The sequence below is a fragment of the Hylobates moloch genome, unplaced genomic scaffold, assembly GCF_009828535.3.
Source record: "Hylobates moloch isolate HMO894 unplaced genomic scaffold, HMol_V3 SCAFFOLD_18, whole genome shotgun sequence".
Taxonomy (NCBI): domain Eukaryota; kingdom Metazoa; phylum Chordata; class Mammalia; order Primates; family Hylobatidae; genus Hylobates; species Hylobates moloch.
In genome coordinates, this window is record NW_026652293.1 from 34,524,640 (window position 1) to 34,548,194 (window position 23,555).

General features: G+C 35.2%; 1 protein-coding gene across 13 annotated transcripts in view; it reads right to left on the bottom strand.

Annotated features, from left to right (window-relative positions):
• Positions 1-87: 87 nt before the first annotated feature.
• Positions 88-23,555, bottom strand: part of SGIP1 (SH3GL interacting endocytic adaptor 1) — a 221,071-nt gene continuing 197,603 nt past the window's right edge. For 12 of the 13 annotated variants that reach the window (XM_032137478.2, XM_032137477.2, XM_032137475.2 and 9 more), the window contains 6 exons: positions 19,544-19,699; positions 16,381-16,513; positions 11,322-11,524; positions 10,127-10,191; positions 9,411-9,575; positions 88-8,109 (listed from right to left, as the gene is read on the bottom strand). In XM_032137478.2, the coding sequence (XP_031993369.1) occupies positions 8,087-8,109; positions 9,411-9,575; positions 10,127-10,191; positions 11,322-11,524; positions 16,381-16,513; positions 19,544-19,699 (745 nt within the window). In that variant the 3' untranslated portion in view covers positions 88-8,086. The remainder of the gene's footprint in view (positions 8,110-9,410; positions 9,576-10,126; positions 10,192-11,321; positions 11,525-16,380; positions 16,514-19,543; positions 19,700-23,555) is intronic. The other variant, XM_058430955.1, reaches the window with a different exon arrangement.

The window sequence follows — 23,555 nt, forward strand, 5'->3', positions numbered from 1 at the left end:
CAGACCTTTGGCCCACCATCCCTACCCTAAACATGGAATGAAGTTTTCCAGAAACGCGGGTAAAATTTTAAGAGGCTGACAGTAAAAGAGATTCACAATTCAATTTATTTTCATATTTTTCATTTATTTTCCAGAAAAAGAAATCACATTTCAGTAACAACTTACATATAGAATTAAACTTTGTTCTGGAATGGGAGCCCTAGTTGCAGTAATGTGTTATAATAAATAATTGTATATTCAGGATTTTGTGAAATAGATGATTCGGAAAGTTATGAACAAAAAACATTTACAAAAAATATTATTTACAAAAAGTGATATCCATACTATTTCTAACTTATAAGGCAAGTAATGTTAAGATGGTCTCATGATTATCTTCGACAAGTCAATTACACACTTTCCTGTCACCATTGCCCAGCAGAGAGCTTTGCTGCAATTCTGTGGAGGAGCAGCAAGTCTTCGCTTCCGTTGTTGGTTTTCTCTTGAGCACAGCATAGAAGCAGTAAAGCTTTCAGCACGGACTAAGCAGTAATGGCTGTCAGAATAAAGTATACTCTTTTGAAATAGATGTGTAGGAAAAAGGCTGGGAATCAACATTTTGACTAAATTTTAAAAGCATCTTGAGTATTTCAATTCACAATTTTATAAATATTTTATGCCCAAGGTATTTTTTTGAAATTATGTACTCAGTACAAGATTAAAAAGAAATTTAGTCTATTTTTGCTACATAGATCAAAGAGAGCTCTAAATAAAGGCTACCACCAAATCAAATTACACACCGCATTTTCTTTAATTGACAGGATTTCATTACCTGTAGAAACACAGCAAAATCTTTCTGAGAGTCCTAGATTCTTATATTGTTAAAGTTTTAAAAAATCAATGCCTTACATGGCCACTTAGTAGGAATGAAAATTAATATCCAAGCATTTAATTCATACGATCTTTTACTATACAAGTGAAAAACAAACAAAAATTCTTTTAAATAAAAAACAATAGGGTTCAAACAGCTTAAAAAGCCAGCTGTATACATTACTGCTTGGCCTGTAGTGAAGCTCTGTTCATAGATAAGATTAATATATCATCATATCAACACTTGGCTTTTTCAAGAAAAATTATTCAGCAGCAATTTTCCAATTCCCCTTAGACAGAGAGAAAAGAGACACACACGCACACAGAGAAAGAGAGAGAGAGAGAGATAAAGAGAGAGAGAATATGAATTAGATAGGAGCCAATCTCTTTCATGTACGTCCATTTAACAAAGCAAGAACTTAATTCTGACCTGAAAAATCAACACAGCTATATGAATTACCATTCTAGCAACTTGAAAAGGAAAAATAATCTGACTTCGGATCTTGGGACAGTAGTTCTTGTGATAGTTATTTGTATGATTTAAAATACCTTAGAGTGATGGTGTATGAATAATATCAAGCATTTACTTTGCCAGAAAAAAAGTCGTAAAAGTAATATAAAACTGAATGAGCAAGATGAGATGGAATTAACATTTGTATGATATACTCATTCAATGGAACATTTAAAAATTATAAATGGCTTATGATCTATCAGGCTGATTCACAAACTCTGGATAGATTAAAAACTGAACTTTCTTTAGAGAAATGTAAAGTGATTCAGTTTGATTCTTTTCTATATGATAACAGACAATTTAACCGGGAAGTTTTTAAAGAAACTTTGTTGATTTGGTGTAAAAGTAACTGATTGGCAAAGTAAAGCAAAGCAAAAAACAAAACAAAACAAAAACAACCTGTGAAATGCTCATTAAAAGAGTATAGAATCTCGCAAAATCTGTGCTAAACAGTGCACTGCTCTTAGCTTTCCCCAAAGTGTTTTTAATATAATTTCTCACAAGCTTATGTAAAAATACTGTCAACATTGATCTATCATGCTTCAGTTTCCTAAAGCTGTTTAGTAAAACGTTACTGGAGATTATTCACTGGCATTAATTCCACACGGCAGAGAATTGGAAACATCTTCAACAGATAGGGGTCTGATATGCTGGTCATAGGTGCAAGCCTTAAAAATAATACAAAAACAATTAAAATAATTTTATTGTTTTGTTTTGAATATTTTAGATGATAAAGTTAAATTCACTAAGAGATACTAATGAAATTTAAAATAGATAACAATTCATTTGAAATGACAGGAATTCTCTTAAAATTAAAACAAAATTCCAGAAGCATTTTTTTCAAAGCATTCCTGGTTATTTTATTTACAATTATTGAAGGATATATAAACTAGTGTTAAAAGAAAACTTTTCCAAAGGTTTCTCAAGGTGTGCCTAGAAAAAAATTTTTTTTACCTGATTCAATAACTTTCTTAAGCTTCATTAAAACACTAACATTTATTGTTAATATCCAAGGAGAGAGAATTATAGTATAGGACCATTTGTTCTCAGACCACAATGAACGTCTTCCAGAACACAATTTGTAAAATACTGGAATATTGGTGAGCATAGCCCAAATACACTTTATTTCTTTTCTTTAAAACATTATGGGACATTAAAAAATATATTTGCTTTTTGCCAAAACATTTTTTACCAGGATAAAGATGTATCTAAGGTAGGCAAGGTATTACTCTAGGGGTAGAAGGAGGCAGTTAGAAATCAAAGGAAAAATAATTTTAGAAGTTAAACCTAGAGAATAAATTATTATACCCACGGTCAATGTCAACAAATAGGTGTCTTTTCCTCACAGACATACCCATTTAGGAGAGAAATCAGATACTAAACGTGAGGGCCAATCAAGAGATTCACCATGGTCAACTCAACAGACTTTACATTTGACATTCCTTCATAAAAGATATTTAGATCTTAATTAGACGTCAACAATGCAACTCTAGCTTGCAGAAGATGACAGAACATTGAAGCAATGACACGAGAGAAAGGCAAGTGTTTTGTTGTCATTTGTTTTTAATATTTAGAGACTTAAGCAATGTACTCCTATCTCATTTTCCTTCCATACACTCCACTGACAAAAAGGAACATTAATGGTAGCCATATTTAATTCATAAGTGAGAGAATGGCATTTAGATACTGTTTTCCACATGAAAAAGAAAGCCTAAAGGAGCAAGGAAAATACAATAAAGCCTTAAGAGGAAAGTGCACACAGTAAAAGATGGTGAGGCTGGTCACCCGAATAGTCCCTTCAATCAATGTAACTTGGATTGATTTGTTCATTTATATCAACAGTCTAATCTGACTCATTGCATGGACACATCATATTATATTAACTTTCAAAGCTATATTTAGAGATCAGTCTTCTTTTGATATTATTAAATATAGTGTAACGCTTCCATTTTTTTAAAATTGCTGATCAGAAAACCATGTGGCAAAATGAGTACATTTAGACTGAATGGGATTTTGCTCAAATGTATAATCTTTTGGAAAAGGAAAAGCTTAAACACAGACACATACACACACACTCATCTGTTTAGTATGTATCTGCATATTTTACTTCATTGTTCAATTTAATTTACAGCCTGTGGTTATTTTGAGAAAAAATGTTGGTGCAACTCTTTAGAATGAGGCTACCACATGTTTGTAAAGTCAAAAGCTTACAAAATAAATAGGTTCAACTCACAAGTTAGAGATCTGAATGTCCCTTGCAAAAAAGGAAACATTGATTAGGATTTTGTATTTGAATAAATAACAGCTTGCAACCTCCCTTCTACTTCAAGTCTTTTAAGACATTGAAGAAAAGGACAGAATTATGAAAATGAGAAAATGCGTTTCAGGCTACTTTGAGACTGAGATAGTATAACAGAGTAACTTTAAGAAAAAGATAGCGATTTTCCTAGGGAAAAAAATTTTTTAAGATTGGAGGAAATTAAGTGGACTGAATGAAAAATAAACTGACTAGAAAAATGGTTTTCATCTTAGAATTTAATGCTTAAAATCTGATATAATGTCAGAACTAGGAAGGACCTTAGAGATCTACTAGAGCAATGATTCTCAAATTTGGGGCACTTATCAAAATGTATGTTCCCAAATCTCATCCCTAGTAGTTTATGCCATCAATACAAATTTATCGAGGCCTACTGTGTATAGCTTGTATGAACTTGATTATACATGTTTCCTTATAATGCCTCAAAAGGTGGTTTATCTGAGTAAAGTAGAATCATGGAATTTCAGAGATGGGACACATTGACATGTGATAGATCACTGTGTGTTGTTACGGTGTTTAACAATGTTTATCAGTGCCTACTATCTTCTAGGCATAGTGGTGACCAAGCCAAAATCATTAATAAGTGATGATACAAAACATTAATAAGTGATGATACCAATCATACTTTGAGAAGCAGTGATTCTTTTTTGACAGTTTTGTTATTGGAATTATCCTTATTTTGGTAATGGTTTTTCATGGTGCCTTTTACCTTGGCATTCAAATGGATTATGTATAGTGACATAAAACAGATTGTTTTGTTCAGGATGGACAAAGCAATTAAGGCGTTTCCTTTGCAGTCAGAATAACTGGGTTACTTTCAGCTGCAGTGTCATTTGGGGGAAATTATTCTATTTAAGCCTCAGTGTCATCACTTGTAAAACAGGAATTAAAAAGAGTACTTACAATTTTTTGATTGGTAGGGCATTAAATGAGCTAATATCTCTAGTGACTGGTACATGGTAAACTGTCAATTTTTATTGTATGTCATTCAATTACTGTGATTTTACAAGTTTGCTTATAAAGCCTCAAAAGGTGGTTTATCTGAGTAAATTACAACTGTGGAACTTCAGAGTTGGAAGACACTTGATAGATGATTGTGTGCTGTTGTGGTATTTAAACCATGCTCTGGGGAGCTCCGATTTAAACTGTTGGAGAAACTCCTGCATTGCTTTGAGCTGTTTTGCCTACCAGGATTCCATGTGCAATTTTATTAGAAAAAAAGCCCTGCTGTTAAGGAAAGCTTGAAAACCACTGTCAATCCCAACTCCTCATTCTAAAGATGAGAAACTGAAAAGGGCAGTGACTTGTCCAATATCACAAGGCAGGAGTCAGTGGCAGAGCCAACGTATTATAGTCATCTGCTTTTCTAAAAGAAGATTTAGAAATGGAAATATTTGTAATTATAGCTCAAACACTTTGCTGACTAAGAATATATAAAACAAAACAAATTCTGAGGGATTCCTATCTATTAACTCAAAACCGTTTGAATTGTGGACATTCTTTCTTTCACAGGTAAAATATATTCCCAAATACCATACAGTGAATTTCCATTTTGGCTGTGGGTGTAGAGAAGAACACAGCTTTAAAAATGATTAAAAATTTAATTCTTAGTAATTATAAATTTCAATTATGATAAAATTCAGACTAATTCTTAATAAAAATTTATTTTTAAAAATTTCATGAAAATATGGATTTTATTGGAAAAAGAAAAACATAATTTCCATGTTGCCAAAATAAAGTAGCATCATTTATACTTTTTATCTTGCTAAAGCAGAACATTTTAAAGATCATAACGTTCAGGAAATGGTATTCTGGTTAACTAGAACCATTTCTTTTTGTTTTAACCCCTAGTACTGAAAATAGTTTTAATACCTACTAGTTCATTTTATTCTGACTTGGGAATAAAATGAATAAATGAATCTGACTTAATGTCTTTGATAACTGAGACTCATTGCCTAGGACCATTTTCAGGACATGAATTCTTATTCTACAGTACTGTGGATATAGATGTAACAGGAGATTATAATCTACAAAATTAAAAAGAAACAACAAAATGTCAAAATGCAAATCCCTGATAGCAGCTTATTGTGTTATTATTTGATCTCTTTTCTGAAAGGTGAAGGGATACATTTTCTATTGAGATTCTGGTTATTCATAGTTCGATGATTTTGAAATTGCTGACTCCCATTCTGTTTCATAAAGGCCAATAAGGGATTATAGGATTTCTTCATAGTTTTTAATTTAGTCCCTAGAAAGATTTGAATAATGTTAGAGATTACCGTAATCTATGTTTTTAATGACATTTTTAAAAATTAATAAAATTATTTTTTGGGAAAAAACCCTTGTGTTTAATTACTAATCCATTCTAGATCTATACAAAATAAAACAAAATAAAATATAAATACAAAGACATGAGAACCAGTAATATTTACACGTTTTTAATATGCTTTGTATTAATATTTAATTTTTTAAATGAATTGATTACTTAAAAACACATCGTTATATTCATATGCTGGATAATTCTCAGTTTTCTGCTGCTTACTCTCCATTAATTTTGGTGTCATAAATTCCATGTTTCATGGAATTTAGAATTTTGCATTTTCTATTTTGGTTTCAAAATCAAATTGGATACCTTTACCTAAAATGAGTATATTAATTAGTTTGTTCAAAGAAACTTCAACACCAGACTGCTGTATGGGGCCAATTGAGAATTTGTTGAATAGTAAGAATTTTCCCACAGTAAAACAAATCATTTTGGACATTCTCTTGGTAGCGAGCACTGATAGAGGAGTACAAAGATTAATTTAAAAAGTTTCACTATAAACAATTGCCAGTCACAATCTCATTTTAGAAGTAAGACTTTAAAAATTTAACTTAATTCTAAAATTTAAAGGGGCTAAAGATTCTTTGTTAAATTTGAGTGGGTATAAAATGAAATTTAACAACTAATTATAAAAATAATAACTTAATAATTACAGTTATTTAATAACATAACCGGTAATAGAAATTGGATTATGTTTAAATAAGTTCTATGACTTAAAGGAAGACCAACATTTTCAGATCTTAACGAGGCAAGGTTTTACAACTGAGACTCCGGAAGAAGTTGGTCTTTCTAAATGTTCATATGGCAGGGCCAGAGTGAATAATTACAGTTTTTGTTATACCTTGCAACGATGAAACAACATACATTTTTGATAACTCTCCTCTTGCTTCTCCAAGAATGGCAAAGATTTACAGTTTTATGCAATGAATCCTAATCATCCGAAAGGAAATTTATTACACAGTAATGTGAATAGAATTTCATTTATAAACCTTATTTTTTCATTCTCAAATGATATACACAATGATTAAAACTCTCCTTCTGGATCTAAACAGGGGAATTTTTTTTTCCCTAAAATTCTCAGTCTCAGCATTTTGATTCCTGTGGGTAAAGAGGAAGACGTGAGGTATCATTCCCCCATACTGGATGAGTAAGATCATCTATTCAGAGTAATTAAGCAAAAGTTGTTAACCAGTTCAACCATGGAAAGTCTTGAAATCTTAAAATCACAATTTTGGTTTTAGTCTGACTGATTATTCAGCAATCCCCACATTTGCGAAACTGTAGAGAGGGGCAAGTAGCTAAGACTTCAACATCTTCTTTACTCTTGATTACAATTTAATATACTTAAACTTTAAATATGAATTGCTTTCCCTTTTTACACAAGTTATAAAAATAAGAAGCCCTGTTTACACAGTTTGCATTTTTATGAAATTTGCGGTTTGAAAAAAAAGCTTTTTAAAAAGTGGTAACTAATGCTTTTCTTTGAATATGCTGTAACCTTAGAATTTTTTTCTGAAATAGTTTCTCAATTTAACCCACTAAACATTTGAAGATAGAATTTTTAGCACTAGAGTAAAACATACTAAGGATTGAAGAAAAGTAAGCTTGTTTCTTTTTCTTCTGGTTCCACTTAAGTTTCTTTAATATGTGGCACCCCCTTTATGATAGCTATCAATATTATATTTAAATTTTATATATTGACAAAATGTAATCTACCTCTGTAAGCATTGTGCCATTCAACAATACTACTATTAAATTTACATACCACAGTTTAAATTACATCCATTTCAGGAATGGTAAAATGCTAAAACTCAAGTGTCTAACTGCCTTACTGGAATGAGAGTACAATTTACAAATACAATAATTACATTTTAAAACCATTAACAATATTACACCTAGAAGTAAATACTGTAGGACTGGTCATCATGGTAGTGTGTGAGGGAAGTCACAGATGAAAGTCATTGACTTTCCACCTGATATATCTGAAGTGCAGATATTGGTTTGTTTTCATCAAACCAAAATTAAAACCTGTTTCTCATACATCAGTTCTCCATTATATGAATCCTCCAAATCCTTGCATAAGATTTCATCAGTTATCTGCCAAGTATTTTCCTGCAAAACAAAACAACATGTCAACAGTTTATCTGCTAATTCAATAATGTAATTATTATATGGGTAACATTTCTATTCCTCCTTCCCTACCCCTACGCTCCAGATACTGCATACTTCAGAGGTGCAATACGAATAAAAGATACATAAAGTTTCCAAATCAATTTTCAGTTTTTCAGATCAGCTAGTGGCCTTTTCACATTTCCATAGATCAACAATTTGCAGAGGTTTGGGGTTTGCCCAGAATGGATTGGGAGATTTATTTCTGGATGTGAGAATCCAACTTATGTTAGAAACAGTGCTCATATAACTTATATTCCAATTTGGATCATTTTTGAGAGTGAAAAGGGCATAATTAATAATTACATCAGTACAATAGACATAAAAAAAACCAGGATTTATCCCAGCAAATCACTGAAAAGTATAATCACTCTAGTATTAGAGAGTTCCTCTCTCCCAATTGAAAAACAAAACAAAACCCCATTGTTTGTGCCAAATAAAAACTGTCTCATGGCCACATTCAGCTTATGGGTGACCAGTTCTGATCTGTGGCCTAGATTCTTTGAGTTTGTTATTAAAGTGAAAAATAGATTCTCCCAGGTCTCAGCTAAACCTGACAAGTCGAAACTCTATGAAGTCCTGTCAGGGAACAAAAAGTTTTCAGGTGGGAGATAAATTAAAAGGCAAGGCTGGGTGCAGTGGCTCACACCTGTAATCCTAGTACTTTAAGAGGCCGAGGTGGGTGGATCAAGAGCTCAGGAGTTCGAGACCATCCTGGCTAACACGGTGAAACCCCGTCTCTACTAAAATACAAAAAATTAGCCAGGCATGGTGGTGGGCGCCTGTAGTCCTGGTTACTCGGTAGGCTGAGGCAGGAGAATGGCGTGAACCCGGGAGGCGGAGCTTGCAGTGAGCAGAGATCGTGCCACTGCAGTCCAGCCTGGGCAACAGAGAGAGACTCCGTCTCACCAAAAAAAAAAAAAAAGAAAAGGCAAAAAGTATTTGTCTTGTTCGTCAATATAATAAAAGTAGGATTTACTCCATTAACCTCAGTATATACATCTATATAATGGGAACAACTAGCCCCACTTAAGAAACAGAAGTCAGAGCCTCCTGACTTCCGATTTCTAGTGCATTGTCCTATTTCTACTCCATTCAGTAATTGGTTTGTTTTCTAGTTGGGATAGGGGTTGGGAGTGGGAAAGAGGTGGAGGAAAAAGATGAGAAAATTACAACCTATTCCTCTTAAGAGTAGCCAAGGCAACATTATTTTCGCAAATGAAAAAATCAAGATACTCATTTACCTGCAGCAAACCTTTTCTTGATGAGTGAAAATCGATACCCTGCTCCAACAAGTTCAATGTCACAGCCAGAAAGGGTGCTTCCTTCACTTGTGAATTGCACAACCAATGGAGAAGGTTTGCTTGGGCCTTCAGATAACTGAAATCTTGCCAACAAAGAACCCACCCCTAAAAAAAAACCACATTATTACAAGGTAACAGTCAACATAATATTCTGGATATAATTTTGGAGGTTGCATTCAAAAGTTAACATACAAAATCAGACACCATTCATTGACAAAATGGTGATTAAATGAAGTTTATCATTGAATATTATGAGCAACTCTATTTGCACACTGGTAAAAGTGTACTTCCGTGAGATGGTACCTCAAAATTTGAAGATGTGCTACTTGGAAGCCCTCGTATTTTCCAACCTATGATTAACATCTGAGGAGAGTGAAAAATATCTAATCAGCGAGTGTGGAATCTGACACAGGATGGAAACATGCCTCCTTAAGAGGCCTAAATGATAGTTTGTTTGATGTGGAGTCTGTAGAAAAGGGGAAAAAGAGAATTCATTGAAGAATTATTTGCTTTTATTAATTGAAATAAGTAAATGCAAAAATGGAGTGAAATATTCTGCTTGTTTTTATTGCTACATGTTTTGGGTAATAGTTGGCAAATACCTAAAGCCATTTTAGCTTTACATGTTAAATAAAATACACTTGTGATTCCATTACCTCCATTTTCTGACTTCTGAGAGATATCAGGAATCTTCCACAATATTCTCTGTTGTTCAGCATTCCTAAAAACAAATTAGGTAAAAGGTTTTTGCATATCCAAGAGTTTTTGTTTAGTGGATGCCATGTTTTTTTTTTCCGGATAGTATTAATTTTTAAAAATAGAGCTTGAAAAGTTTCACTACCATTTAAAAATTCCCTGTCTCTCTCTCTCCCCTCCCAGACATACGTAAATCTCTTTTTTCCCTGTCCTTATTGTAACTAGCTAGAACACCATGAGATGAACATTTAGAGGACAAAGTCGAGTTAATTTTTTTTTAATAAATCTGCTAAGACAGATACATGGGAAGATAGATAGAAGCATTAGTTAATCAATTAATTAAGGTAATTTAAATTGGGGTCATGATCTGGCTGACATTCATTTTTAAAACAAATTCCACTTTTTGCTTCTGACAGTCGTATGGAAAAAGTGAAATGCTCTTTGTTGTAGAACAAGTCCTTTATAACAGATGATATAGGCACAATGTATCTATTCAGTTTCTAGTCCCATACCTTCTCTAGTGTGCCTTTTTATACTTCAGAGGCTACAAAATGAAACACTACATTTCTCAGAGGCCTTTGCAGTTAGGGTCCTAGGCACAAATTAGGTTTCCCAATTCCATGCACGGTTTGAGATTTAGAAGACAGAAGGGAGGCAGAGGCCATTCTCCTGCAGCTTTCTTGACTGTTTTCCTCTGACCAGCAATCTAACTCAGATGTGGGGATCTTCTAACAACAGGAGGCCACTCTAGCCTCCAGTTTGTGGGTGCCAAGAAGCACTTAAGGAGGTACCAAAAGGAGCTTGCTGGTCCTAGGATCAGAATTACAGCTGTGGCTTTCTGAATTCAGTGGTTCTACTGGTAGCCTTCTACTTTCTCTCCTTCCCCGGATTGTGGCAGGCCAGTTCTGCAGAGCTCTGGGAGGCATTTTTGGAGATCCAGCCTGTTCCTTTAGCACTTCCACCATTGTGTAAGCATTGAAGTCCCTGTTGAATTAGTTTTTGCTTAAAATAGCTACCAGCGGTTTCTATTTCCTGCCCTGAACCCTAATACACAGGCCTGCTGTCATCTCCTCCTACGGGACACACAGTGCTAAGAAGTCTGTGACCTCTTGACCCAGAGGAGCCCTTTGGTGGAGAGAATAGGAGGCTTCATACCAGACTGCTGGTGGGAGCACCGCCTGGAGCTTGGTGACTCCTCCGTCGATGGGGACCAGGAACTGCACATTGTTGAGGGCCACAGCAGTCGTCATTGCATCTGTATTATATTTGTAATCTATGCGCAGGTCAGTGCTTGAAGGCTCACATCGCCAATTCACTGCCAGGTTCAGAGGTGTTGCCTGAATGCCCTGGGCAGACACCTTGCCAGACAAACGACAGGAAAGAGAATATGTAAGTCTGGACCATTAATCTGAAACAAAACCAGAAGCTATGATTTTCTCCCACAGGGATGTTCTTAGACATCAAGCAAAATGTCATATGTTGTTTATGCTGCTCACAAGCAACCGTGAGTGAGAGGCACCGTGAAGCATGCTGTGAGAGAGCTGGGTGCTTCAGGGAAACTGTTAGGGACTAAAACCACGAAAGCAGCGACTAGAGTCTCGGTGGCACTTTGGAGTTTTCAGTACACTTCATGTCAGTTAAGGAGGTGGAATAGCATCACGGCCAGGAGCTGAGGCCAGGAAGCTAGACAGTCCCAGGTGTGAGTTCTGATTCTGCCACTCCACTTACAAGCTGAGTGATCTTGGACGAGTCCCTAAACCTCTCTGAGCTTCTGTTCTTTCTTCATCTGCTAAATGGGTATTACAACAATAATATGTACCCACAGGGTTGTCAGGAAGATTGAAGGAGGTGTTTTTTTGTGAAACACTCAGCAGGATGCCTAGCACACACTAGGAATTACATTTTGATAAATGTCACCTATTAATATTCTTACCATATTTGCTCTTCAACAAAAAACCAGTGAGTTAGACTGGGGTAGGTTATTATTACTGCTCTGGGATTTCACACCTGGTTTCAAGGCCTTAATTTGGCAAATCGCAAAGAGAGTAACTGGAAGTTACTTCTAGTTTTTACTTCCTTTGGGATTCCTTTAGCTGGAAGTGCTACAGTGCTATAATCTACTGTTGATACTAATTAGAATCAGCTGTGAGCTTGACCAAGAAAAAGCCAGGTTTGAAGACTCAACAAACATTTATCTAAAGACAATAATATTGATGTGAATTCTGGGGCCACAGTGAAAAATTCACAGTGTTGGAATTTCTCGATCCTTCATTATGGTGGTGAATAGGTGTCTAAGAAAGTCACCTCTCACGAGGACATGTACATTGCAGGGATCAGATGAGTGGTGTCTATGCCCTTGGATTTTTATTCATGGAGTGTGATGAGCTTTGCTGATTTTGAAGGATATAAACAACTGTCTAGGAAATGCCTGCACATATGATCACCATGGATAAGGGTCCTGAAGGTAGACTGAACTCTCAAGGCAGGAGTGGTTGTGGCAGAAACAAGCCCCAAAATGGATTCTTTTATAAAATGACAGGTATGGCTTTTGATGACAATTTAAGCTAGTTAACCATTATAGTTTTTGAACTTTAAATATTATTGGCAGCATAATGCTTTCTGCAGGCAAACATTTATTTAGAAATCTATTAACTAAAGCAGATCAAAAGCAGAGCAGAATCCCCCTCCCCCACCCCTTTTTCTGGACTCTGTCCTCAGCAGTACTTCTCAACCTGATTACAGTTCCTCTACCTGGGGAGGTGCTTTTTGGATATATGAAAATGTGTTTTTGATCATCCCAATTTCTGGGGGGATGCTATTGGGCCAGAAACTAAACATGCTGAGATTTAAGGGCAATTCCACAAAATGCTAGTTGTGCTTCTCCACCCAATTCCTTGCATTGTTGAAAAACAATAAAAAAACACAGCTAAACAACAGCAAAAGGGATTCCTCAGAGAACACGTTAAAATAAAACAGCAAGTTTAGGACTGTTTACATTTCACAAAGTACTTTGAAATATATTAGGCTATTATTAGTTTCTTATAGCAACCTATAAAATAGGTAGATATCATTATTACCCTTATTTGTAGAGGAGGAAACTGAAGTTCTGGGATATTAAGCACCTGAGGTCAGTGGCCAGTAGAAAGCTGACTTAATTCTAGAATTCAGTATCTTGCCTACACTTTATTTATTTATTTTAAAAAAGTAGAGACGGGGTCTCACTATGTTGCCCAGGCTAGTCTCGAACTCCTGGGCTCAAGTGGTCTTCCCACCTCAGCCTCCCAAAGTGTTAGGATTACAGACGTGAGCCACCGTGCCCAGCCCTTGCCTACACTTTAATACTTTACACAAAGCTCATACTGCAATAGGTGAATTCTAATTTCTAGATTTACTTAATAACAAATATGGAAATGAAAAAAACTCTATAGGATTTAATAATTAAAAAAAATTTTTAATCTGAAGTGAAGATGTACATGCAGTGTATATAATTAGAGTCCACGAAGGGAAAGAACTGCCAACTTATTTTCACACTTTGGGGATGCAAACCATACATGAAATTTAACTTCTGCCTTGAAATTTAACTTCTCGTTCAGAGAAAAAATTACATTTAGAGTTTTCCTTTCTTATTTCCTTTCATTTCTCTCAAAGCGTAAAGCAGTCACTAAGCATGTTTAAATATTTTGGGAAAAAGTTAAATAAAATGTGTTTTCCATTATATTTTAATTTGTAAGTGATGAATTTATGCCATATTATATATTTTTTCAGTATTATCTGTAATGTTCGAAGAGTATATACTATTCTAACAAGAAAAAATTATATTCTTTTGCATTTCTGGAAAATACACCATTTTATAGATATTTCACTTTAAATGGTTTTCTTACAACAATTTAAATAAATGTTTTCCAAGGCATAGGATGCATAGACTCCCTTGAGAAACTTATACAAAGTACAGATACCTGGGTGGCATTCTAAGCCAATTAAATAAAATAAAAAAATGTATATTTAATATATATATCTGCTAGGTCCTAACACCCCCAAATATACATATATGTATATTTAATAATGATATCTACCTATATTTACATATAATATATATTATATTCACATATAATATAATATATTCACATATAATATATTCACATATATTGTATGTTATATTCACATCTAATATATTCACATATATTGTATATTATATTCACATCTAATATATCTTACTATATTCACATATAATATATCATATTTATATATTTGTATATTTTATGCAATATTTTTAAATATACAAATATTTATATTTATAAATATAATGTGTTATTTTATATATTATAGATTGTCTATATAAATATTATAAATAAATATTTATATTATTTAAATATATATACATGTATATTTCTTTTTAGCATCAATTCAGAACCAGCATTTGATTGAGAAATACAGTTAAGTTTGAGATGTCCTGATTTTTATTAAAGTACAACTTCCTTCATTTGAAGAAAAATAATCTGAACATATTTAATCAAAAATTATAATGCATTGAAAATGTGGTAAATGAAATGAGCCAGGCACAGAAAGACCAATACCACACGATCTCACTCTTATGTGAAATATTTAAATGTTGATCTTGGCTGGGCACAGTAGCACTTCGAGAGGCCAAGGCACGGGGATCACCTGAGGCCAGGAGTTCAAGGCCAGCCTGGCCAACATGGTGAAACCCCATCTCTATCGAAAATACAGAAATTAGGATGATAGTGCGTGACTGTAATCCCAGCTACTTGGGAGGCTGAGGCAGGAGAATCGCTTGAACCCAGGAGGTGGATGTTGCTATCAGCCGAGATCATGCCACTGCACTCCAGCTTTGGCAACAGAGCGAGACTTCATTTCAAAAAACTAAATAAAATAAAATAAACATAAAAATAAAAGTTGATGTTATAGAATTAGAGAGTGGAATGGTGGTTACCAGAGGCTGAGGTATTGGTGGTGGTGGGGGGGTGGGTGGGGTTTGTTTAGAGAGATATTGGTCAAAGGACACAAAATTTCAGTTAGATGAGAGGAATAAATTCAAGAGATTGATTGCATAATGTGGTGACTATAGGTAATAACCATATCTGTATTCCCGAAAAACGCTAAAGTGAATGGAAAGTGTTCTCATCACAAAAATAACTATGTGAGGTAATGCATATGTTAGTTTAGTTTAGCCATTCCACAACGTACATATATTCAAAATATCATGTTGTACCTAATACAGACATACAGTTGTACCTGTCAATTTAAAAAATAAAAAAGTTAAAAAAAATCTAGGCAGTCAGCTGGTGTGGTAGCTCATGCCTGTAATCCCAGCACTTTGGGAGGTTGATGTGGGCAGATCACCTGAGGTCAGGAGTTCCAGACCAGCATAGCCAATGGGGTGAAACCCCGTCTCTCCTAAAAATACAAAAAATTAGCAGGGCGTGGTGGTGCGCGCCTGTAATCCTCGCTACTCAGGAGGCTGAGGCAGGAGAATCGCTTGAACACGGGAGGTGGAGGTTGCAGTGAGCCGAGATTGTGCTACTGCACTCCAGCCTGGGTGACAGGGTGATATTCCGTCTCAAAAAAAAAAAAAAAAAAAAATCTAGGCCGTCAAGTGGCTGGGAATCAATGAGAGACTCAGGCACTATCAGCATCCTAGTATGAATTAGGCTTATTTATCATATCAATAATAATTTGAGGTAAGGGCAATTCTAGATACAAAAAGAAAGTTCTCATATATTGTATGCATCAAACATTCCTTTATTATTGAACTATTTCTTAATGTTAGATTTTATTAGAATTCTTTCATAGGACTATCTTACTAGAAAAACAAAAGCAGATTGTGTACATTGAATCATTTAAAATAAGAGGTTTTAGTACAGTAATGTTCTTAACAAAATTATAATCATCTTGTTTATCAATATAAACTTATAATCTTAATTAGTATAATGTTCTGCAACTTCATTTTTTGTGGCACATTTCTCTAATTTTGTGATAAAATATTTTACTTGTAAGCTTAAACTAATAAGAATATGTATGAATATTTTTGTCAGTAGTCCCCAAGTTGTCTTAAAGTTTCCATTTAAAAAAATGAGTTATAGCTTTTAAATAATGTTAAAAGAAGTGTTACTTTAGTTACTTTTATTCAATGGTAGGTACTTTAGAAAACAAATATGTCATGTGAAAGAGATACTGATCATGTAAATAGGCTTACCTGATATTTGAGCATGTCAACGTTATAATATGTAGCCTGGGGTTTTTGTTCAGACACTTTCTTTAGGTGAGTCATCAAATTTGGCATGTTTACCCAGAATTCCTTGGTATTGGCATCATTTTGTGTATTATCACTGTTCATTTGGGAAGAAAAATGATTCAGTAGCATCTTAAAACAAATATAAACCCTACAAGAAGCATCTTACCAAATTGTCCTCTGATATGTAGAGCCATCTTTTGACAATTTGTAGAGATTATTTTGAATCTATTAACAGTAGTGTGGTTTTCATACAAATACAGTTCTGAATGCTATTGTGTTGGTAGATTAATATCCACGGGGAGGAGCTACTGTGTTGCTATCAATCTCAGTGAGTGCTCAGTAATATTTACTGATTGTGATGATAATTGGGAGCTTTAAAGAGTGAATTATTTATTAACTCAAACTTAATAGCACTTTCTACGGCACCAGCTTTGTCTAAATTAGTCAGTTAATGCAATTAAGGAACTGAATACATTTATTTACTTTTGAATTACTTTGACCAGTAGTTTCTCAGAAATTATCCAGTGAAATATTTGGCCAAATGTAAACCTGGTCTTTATCACCAACTAAGCAGAAAAGAGTGATACTAAAATTACCATGCTGCCTTTTCAGCATTCATAATATTTCATCCATGAGCATTTAAATCATCAGAGATTTCACTTCACTTATAAGATGATCCTGGAGTTGAAATGATAATCATGGTAGTTATAATACAGAAGAAAAGTAGAGTCTTAATAAGCTAAGAAGTTTTATACCCCTATGAGAGTCTTAGCTTTGTTCAGAGGCCTGTATACAGACCACTTACCCAATCTATCTTGCAAATGCTCATCTCAATGATAAAAAGAATCAGGCAAGAGTGCACAAACATATAACTCATTTCCCATATAATGAGGAAGCTGAGGCCACAAGTGATTCAGTTACTTGTCACACACATTTGCTGACACTTCACTTTCAGAATATCCTATATAATGCAATAACAGTAGTAATAATTTCTTAACCACCTATTATATGCTAGGCATTATAAACTATTTCATTAGAATCTACCCTGCAAAGGAAGACTTATTGTCTTTGTTTTTAAAGATGAGCAAACTTGTTATAAAAAGAGAAAATTAGGGGTTGAGAAGAGAGAAGGCTGATACAGTGAAAAAGTGAAAAGACAGGTCAAAAGTAAGTTGCTATGATTCAGCCTCCAGAAGTCTCATAAATCAAGAAAGCTGAGTAAAAAACACCAGGGCCTTAAAACCGTCACTGATCTGTTAGGAAAGAGTGGCCAAGTCTCAGTGTGACCAGTGTGGTTTTGCTGTCCCTGGATATAAGGTTATTGAGGATGAGGCAAAGCTCTTTGGCCCTGGAAATGGAGGAAAGGGGTGGAAAATACACCTGGTTCTTAAGACTTTGCCCCTTTTCAGTTGAGCTAGGGATGCTGATAAGGGCTATCTGAGTTTTTTTAAATTGAAAAGCATCTAAGTTACCCAAGCTCCCAGAGCTGTTGCTACACAAGCAGGCAGGAGGTAAGAGTAACAGAGGGTCTATGAAATTAAATAATTTGCTTAAGGTCATGCAGCTAATAAGAAACAGAGCCAGATTCCAGCCCATATCAGTTCTACAAATAACACTTTCCCACTATGCCAAAATGGAGATTCAGAATTAATATCTAGCAACATGTCATTAATTTGTACTAAGTAGATCTGAATAATTGGGAAACCCTCAACTTTATAATGCTATTTTAAAGGAATACATTTGCTGCGATTAATAGCAAAATAAGCTGTCATAAGTCTGTGATAATTTCTTAGAGAACCTGCTTTAATAAATATTCAAGAAAGCTTTGCCAATCAAATGCTTACAAAGAGATGGAATTCTTAAATGCTCAAGAAGCCTTGAGCATTCTTCAGTCTCATACTTGAGCTGACAATTGTTCCTGCATATTTTTTACAAGCAAACTTTTTTCACAAGAAAAAAGTAGATGTAAACTTCAATTTGGCCCCTGTCATAGTGATTGCAAACCAAAATGTCTCCAGGGGCCATGGTGACATATGGCAGTAAAGAAAAAAGTGGCCACTTCAGAGAGAGGTTTGTAGATGAACATCAGGACTTCATGACGGAGAAGCTGTCAAGAAGACTCCTTTCAGCTCATTCACTGCAAATAATTAACTTGTATAATTGATCATTTTAATAGCATGCATGCATGTGGGTTTGTGTGACTGTGCATATGCATAATAAAGACATCAAATTCAGGTTTGATAGTTAGAAAATGTGAAAAATTACATTTATATAAACATATTTGCATAAGTTTCTTTTATGTCAGACATGTAAAGTTCTATCAAAACGATCATTACAATGAAATTGTATTAACTATTAAACCTGAATTTGATGTCTTTATTATGCATATGCATATGCACAGTCACACCTACACACACAATTGATTTAAAAAGAAGGCCAGGCGTGGTCACTCATGGCTGTAATCCCAGCACTTTGGGAGGCCAAGGTAGGCAGATCACTTGAGGTCAGGAGTTTGAGACCAGCCTGGCCAACATGGCGAAACCTCATCTCTACTAAAAATACAAAAATTAGCCAGGTGTGGTGGTGGGCGCCTATAATCTCAGCTACTTGGGATGCTGAGGCAGGAGAACCACTTGAACCCAGGAGGTGGAGGTTGCAGTGAGCTGAGATGGTGCCACTGCACTCCAGCCTAGGCAACAGTGCAAGACTCCATCTCAAAAATAAAATAAAATGAAATAAAATAAAAATAAAAAGATGCTTACACAATGAAAGGATTTTATTCTTGTTATTTGGCTCATTTCCCACCATTGTCATCTGTTGATAATGAGTAAAACAGACAATGAATAAACTGTTGCTGATACAGATTTTCTTACTCTGTCTCTCTAACCACTTGAGATAGTCGGCCATTAAAACACGTATAGGCATATGCAGTCACACATACACACACAATCACCCATAACAAATTTTGATAGCTGGTAAAAGTTCTGTGCTTGAATCTACAAATATATCTGAGTGGTGGTAATTTCACTATAGTGCGACTCTCTTGCTAAGATATATCCCTCATCTAAGTACAAAGTACTAAGCCACATATGTCTCTGAAAAATTTATGCAAAATCATATTTACCAGCAGAGAAGTTGGGGGTTTGGCAGGACGTGTTCTAACCTGCTGAAATTTATCACGCGAAACGTCAGAGCAGCTGGGGATGGGTTGTTGGCAAAGTGTCTGGTGATGCCAGCAGGAAATGACAACACCATTTCTCCAGTAATCTTAACGATACATCTGGCATATCAAAACACAGAGAGGAAAGAGAGAGAAAATCCATGTCAATACACTGAATCAAAACTGCTGTGAAAAACAATTTATGAGGCAATGTTAAACAGCGGAAGAGATAAAAGGCAGGCTCTTACAATTCCATTAAAAAATACTTTAACTTCTAGTTTAGGTTCGGGGGTACACGTGCAGGTTTGTTATATAGGTAAACATGTGACTTGGGGGTTTGGTGTACAGATTATTTTGTAACCTGGGTTACAAAATAATAACCTGGGTATTTGACAGTTTTTTTCTTCTGAACTTTTCTCTTCTCCCATCCTCCTCCCTCAAGCAGGTCCCAGTTTCTGTTGTTCCTCTCTTTCTGTCCACATGTTCTCATTATTTAGCTCCCACTTATAAGTGAGAACATGTGGTGTTTGTTTTTCTGTTCCTGTGTTGGTTTGGGAAAGATAATGGCCTCCAGTTCCATCCATGTTCCTGCAAAGGACATGATCTCATTCCTTTTTTATGGCTGCATAGTATTCCATGGTGTATATGTAACACGTTTTCTTTATCTAGTCTATCACTGATGGCCGTTTAGGTTGATTCTGTGTCTTAGCTATTGTGAATAGTACTGCAATGAACATACCAATGCATGTGTCTTGATGGTAGAATGATTTATATTTCTTTGGGAATATAACCAGTAATGGGATCTCTGGGTCAAAGGGTAGTTCTGTTTTTAGCTTTTTGAGGAATCACCACACTATTTTCTACAATAGTTGAATTAATTTACACTCTCACCAGCAGTGTATCATTTCTAACTTATCTGAGAAGTCAATGGTCAACACTTATTTTAAAAAGTGACTATTTTGTTTTATGTGTTTTGAAATGTAAGAAGAAAAGTACAGCTTTTCTCTTTCTGTAGAAGTCTATAGCTTCGCCTCATGAGTAGAATCCTATACTCTGATGGTTCTCCCTCACTTTGATTTCTTAATCTTTGGCAGCATATTTGAAGATAGTAAATTGTACAATGTTATCACATTATTTCTTGGACTTGTCTTACTTAGTTCTTCGAGTAAGATGAGTAATGCCTTTAGCATGTTCTTTTACGTACTCATGAGGTAAAGTTTTTGCCTTGCACTTAACTAGTTCTTCATTCCATTAATTTGTCTATTTGGTCAAAATTGTAAAATCAGTCATATAAGTTAACACAATGGGATGATAGCATGGAAGGAAAAACAATTCTTTTTTTTAAAAAAGGCTTTATGAAGATATAATTGATATATAATAAACTGAACTTATATACAGTGTAAAACTCCATGAGATTATATGATGTAAAATCATCATACAATTAAGAAAATGAACATTTCCATCATCCCTGAAAGTTTCCTTATGCTTTTTTGCAATCCCTTTTTGTAATCTCTCCCACTGCTTCCTTTCCCTGTCCCTAGGCAAGAGTTAATATGCTTCTCTATACCTTCGTGTGCAATTTCTAGAATTTTATATAACAGAATTGTAAAGTGTGTGATTTTTTTTGTTTCTTTCACTCCACAGAATTATTTTGAGATTTGTCCATGTAGTTGTGTGCACTAATAGTTCATTTCTTTTTGTGGCTGTGTAGTGTATTGGTATACCACAGTTTTTAAAAATACATTCACCTACTGAAGAACATTTAGCTTCTCTCCAGTTTTTGCCTCTTACAAATAAAGGTGCAATGAGTACATGTGCACGGGTATTAGTATGAATATACCCTGTCATTTCTCTTGGTAAGTACACAGGAGGAGAGTCACTAGCTCACACAGTAGGTGTAGACTCTCAAAGAAACTGCCAAACTGTTGTCTAAAGTGGAAAATACAGCTGTGCATGAGGGTTTTAGTTCTTCCACATTCTCACCAACACTTGGTAGAATTGATCATTTTAATCTTAGCCATTCTCATAGGTGAGTAGTGGTATCTTCTTCTTGTTTTAATTTGCATTTCCGTAATGGCTAAGGATCATAAGCATCTTTTATGTGCTTGTCATCAGTTATCTTTGACAAAGTTCTGCTTAAACTCTCTGCCAAGTTTTTAAATAGAGTTGTTTGTTCTCTTGTTGAATGTTAAGGTTTCCTTATACATTCTGGGCATGTCATTTATCAGATATATAATTTGCAGCCCAGTCTGTGGCTTGTTTTGTTTATTCTTTCTCTTAAAAGCACATTTGAAGAGCAGAAGTTTTTAATTCATCAATTTATTCTTTTATGGGTCATGTCTAATCCAGTCATTCTTTTGGTGTCTCATTTAAGAAATCTTTGCCAAACCCAAGGTCACAAAAGTTTCATTTGTATTTTCTTTTTCCTTTTTGAGACAGGGTCTTTCTCTGTCACCCAGACTGGAGTGCAGTGGTGTGAGTGCAGCTCACTGTAGTCTCAAACTCCTGGCCTCAAGCAGTCTTCCTGCCTTGGCCTCCCAAAGTGCTGGAATTACAGGCATGAGCCACTGCAATTGGCTCACTTATATTTTCTTCTAGAAGTTTAAAAAAAACTTTGAGTTTACATTTAGCTTCATTACCCATTTTCACCTATTTTAGTCTTACAATGTATATAGTGTCAAGTATGGATCTCAGTTCATTTTGTGTGTGTGTGGATATGAATATCCAGTTGTTTCAGCATCATTTTTTTGAGAAGACTGTCCTTTCTCCACCGAATTACCTTGAAAATTTTGTTGAAATCTAATTGTCCTCATCTGTGTGAGTCTATTTATGGATTCACGATTCATTCTGTTCTATAGATTTATTTGGTCTATTTTTTAAGCCAATATTGCACTGTCTTGATTACAGTAGCTTTATGATAGTTCTGAAATCAAGTAATGTTAGTCCTCTAAATTTGTTCCTTTTCATAGTTGTTTTGGCTATTGTAGGCCTTTTGAATTTCCACATGAGGTTTATAGTCATCGTGTCAATGTCTATATAAAATCAATTCATTGCCTCTCCGTTCCAATTCACCCTTTACTAACTGCTCTGAGAAAATTAATGGATCTTTATTGTATTTTTCTCTTTGCCTGCAGGAGCCATGCTTAGTTTTGTCAGTAGAGGGCGCTAGAAAGACATTGCAGGAGAAAGGGGTTTTCCTTCTCCCTTCCAGCCTGCTTGCAAATGCAGGCTCTTGCAATGCACAAGGCTTATGTAGTGCTAGGCTGTTGCAGTTACAAGAGGCTTGTGTGTGGTTCTTGCAGTGCATGTAGTGTCCCCAGAGTGTAGGTTTTGCAAGTCATGTAGCTCTGCCAGTGTCTGGTAGCACAGACAGCTTTCCTATCATCTGATTCATGTAGTACAACTGGCTGGGCTGCCACAATGCCCACATCTTGCAATGCAGATGGATTCTTTTCCAGCCTCCTGCCATGTTCACGCCTTCTCCACTGCCATCTTCTGCAGTGCATGGTGGCGGCAGCACCCATCGACCTTAGCTTCCCCTGGCACTTCCCTCAGCCAGTTTTGTAGTAGAGTGCCTCAGTGAAACACCTCCCCGTGAGCAGCTGGAAGTCAGCTGGGCTTTCCTTATGCCAGGCCTGAAAACTCTCAAGCAGGTAAGCTGGGGCAATCATAGGGCACACCTCCCCTTTTAGGGATCACTGCCTTCGCCTGAGGTCCGGTGTCTTGCAAGTCACTGTTTTCTATATTTTGCTCATTTTTAAGCTGTTTGAGGTAGAAGGGTAAATTGGTCTGTTACTCTACCTTGGCTAAAGCAGAAATTTCACAAGGCTTTTATTCTTCTTTGGGACACAGTAAATGCTTAAAGTGAGTGAGCTTCTTTATGATTTCCTCCAATGTCTCCACAGCTGACTCCTGTAGTACTTCACCTCTAAGTTCAGGTATGTACTTTCTGGGGAAATTGATGTTAATACATGAA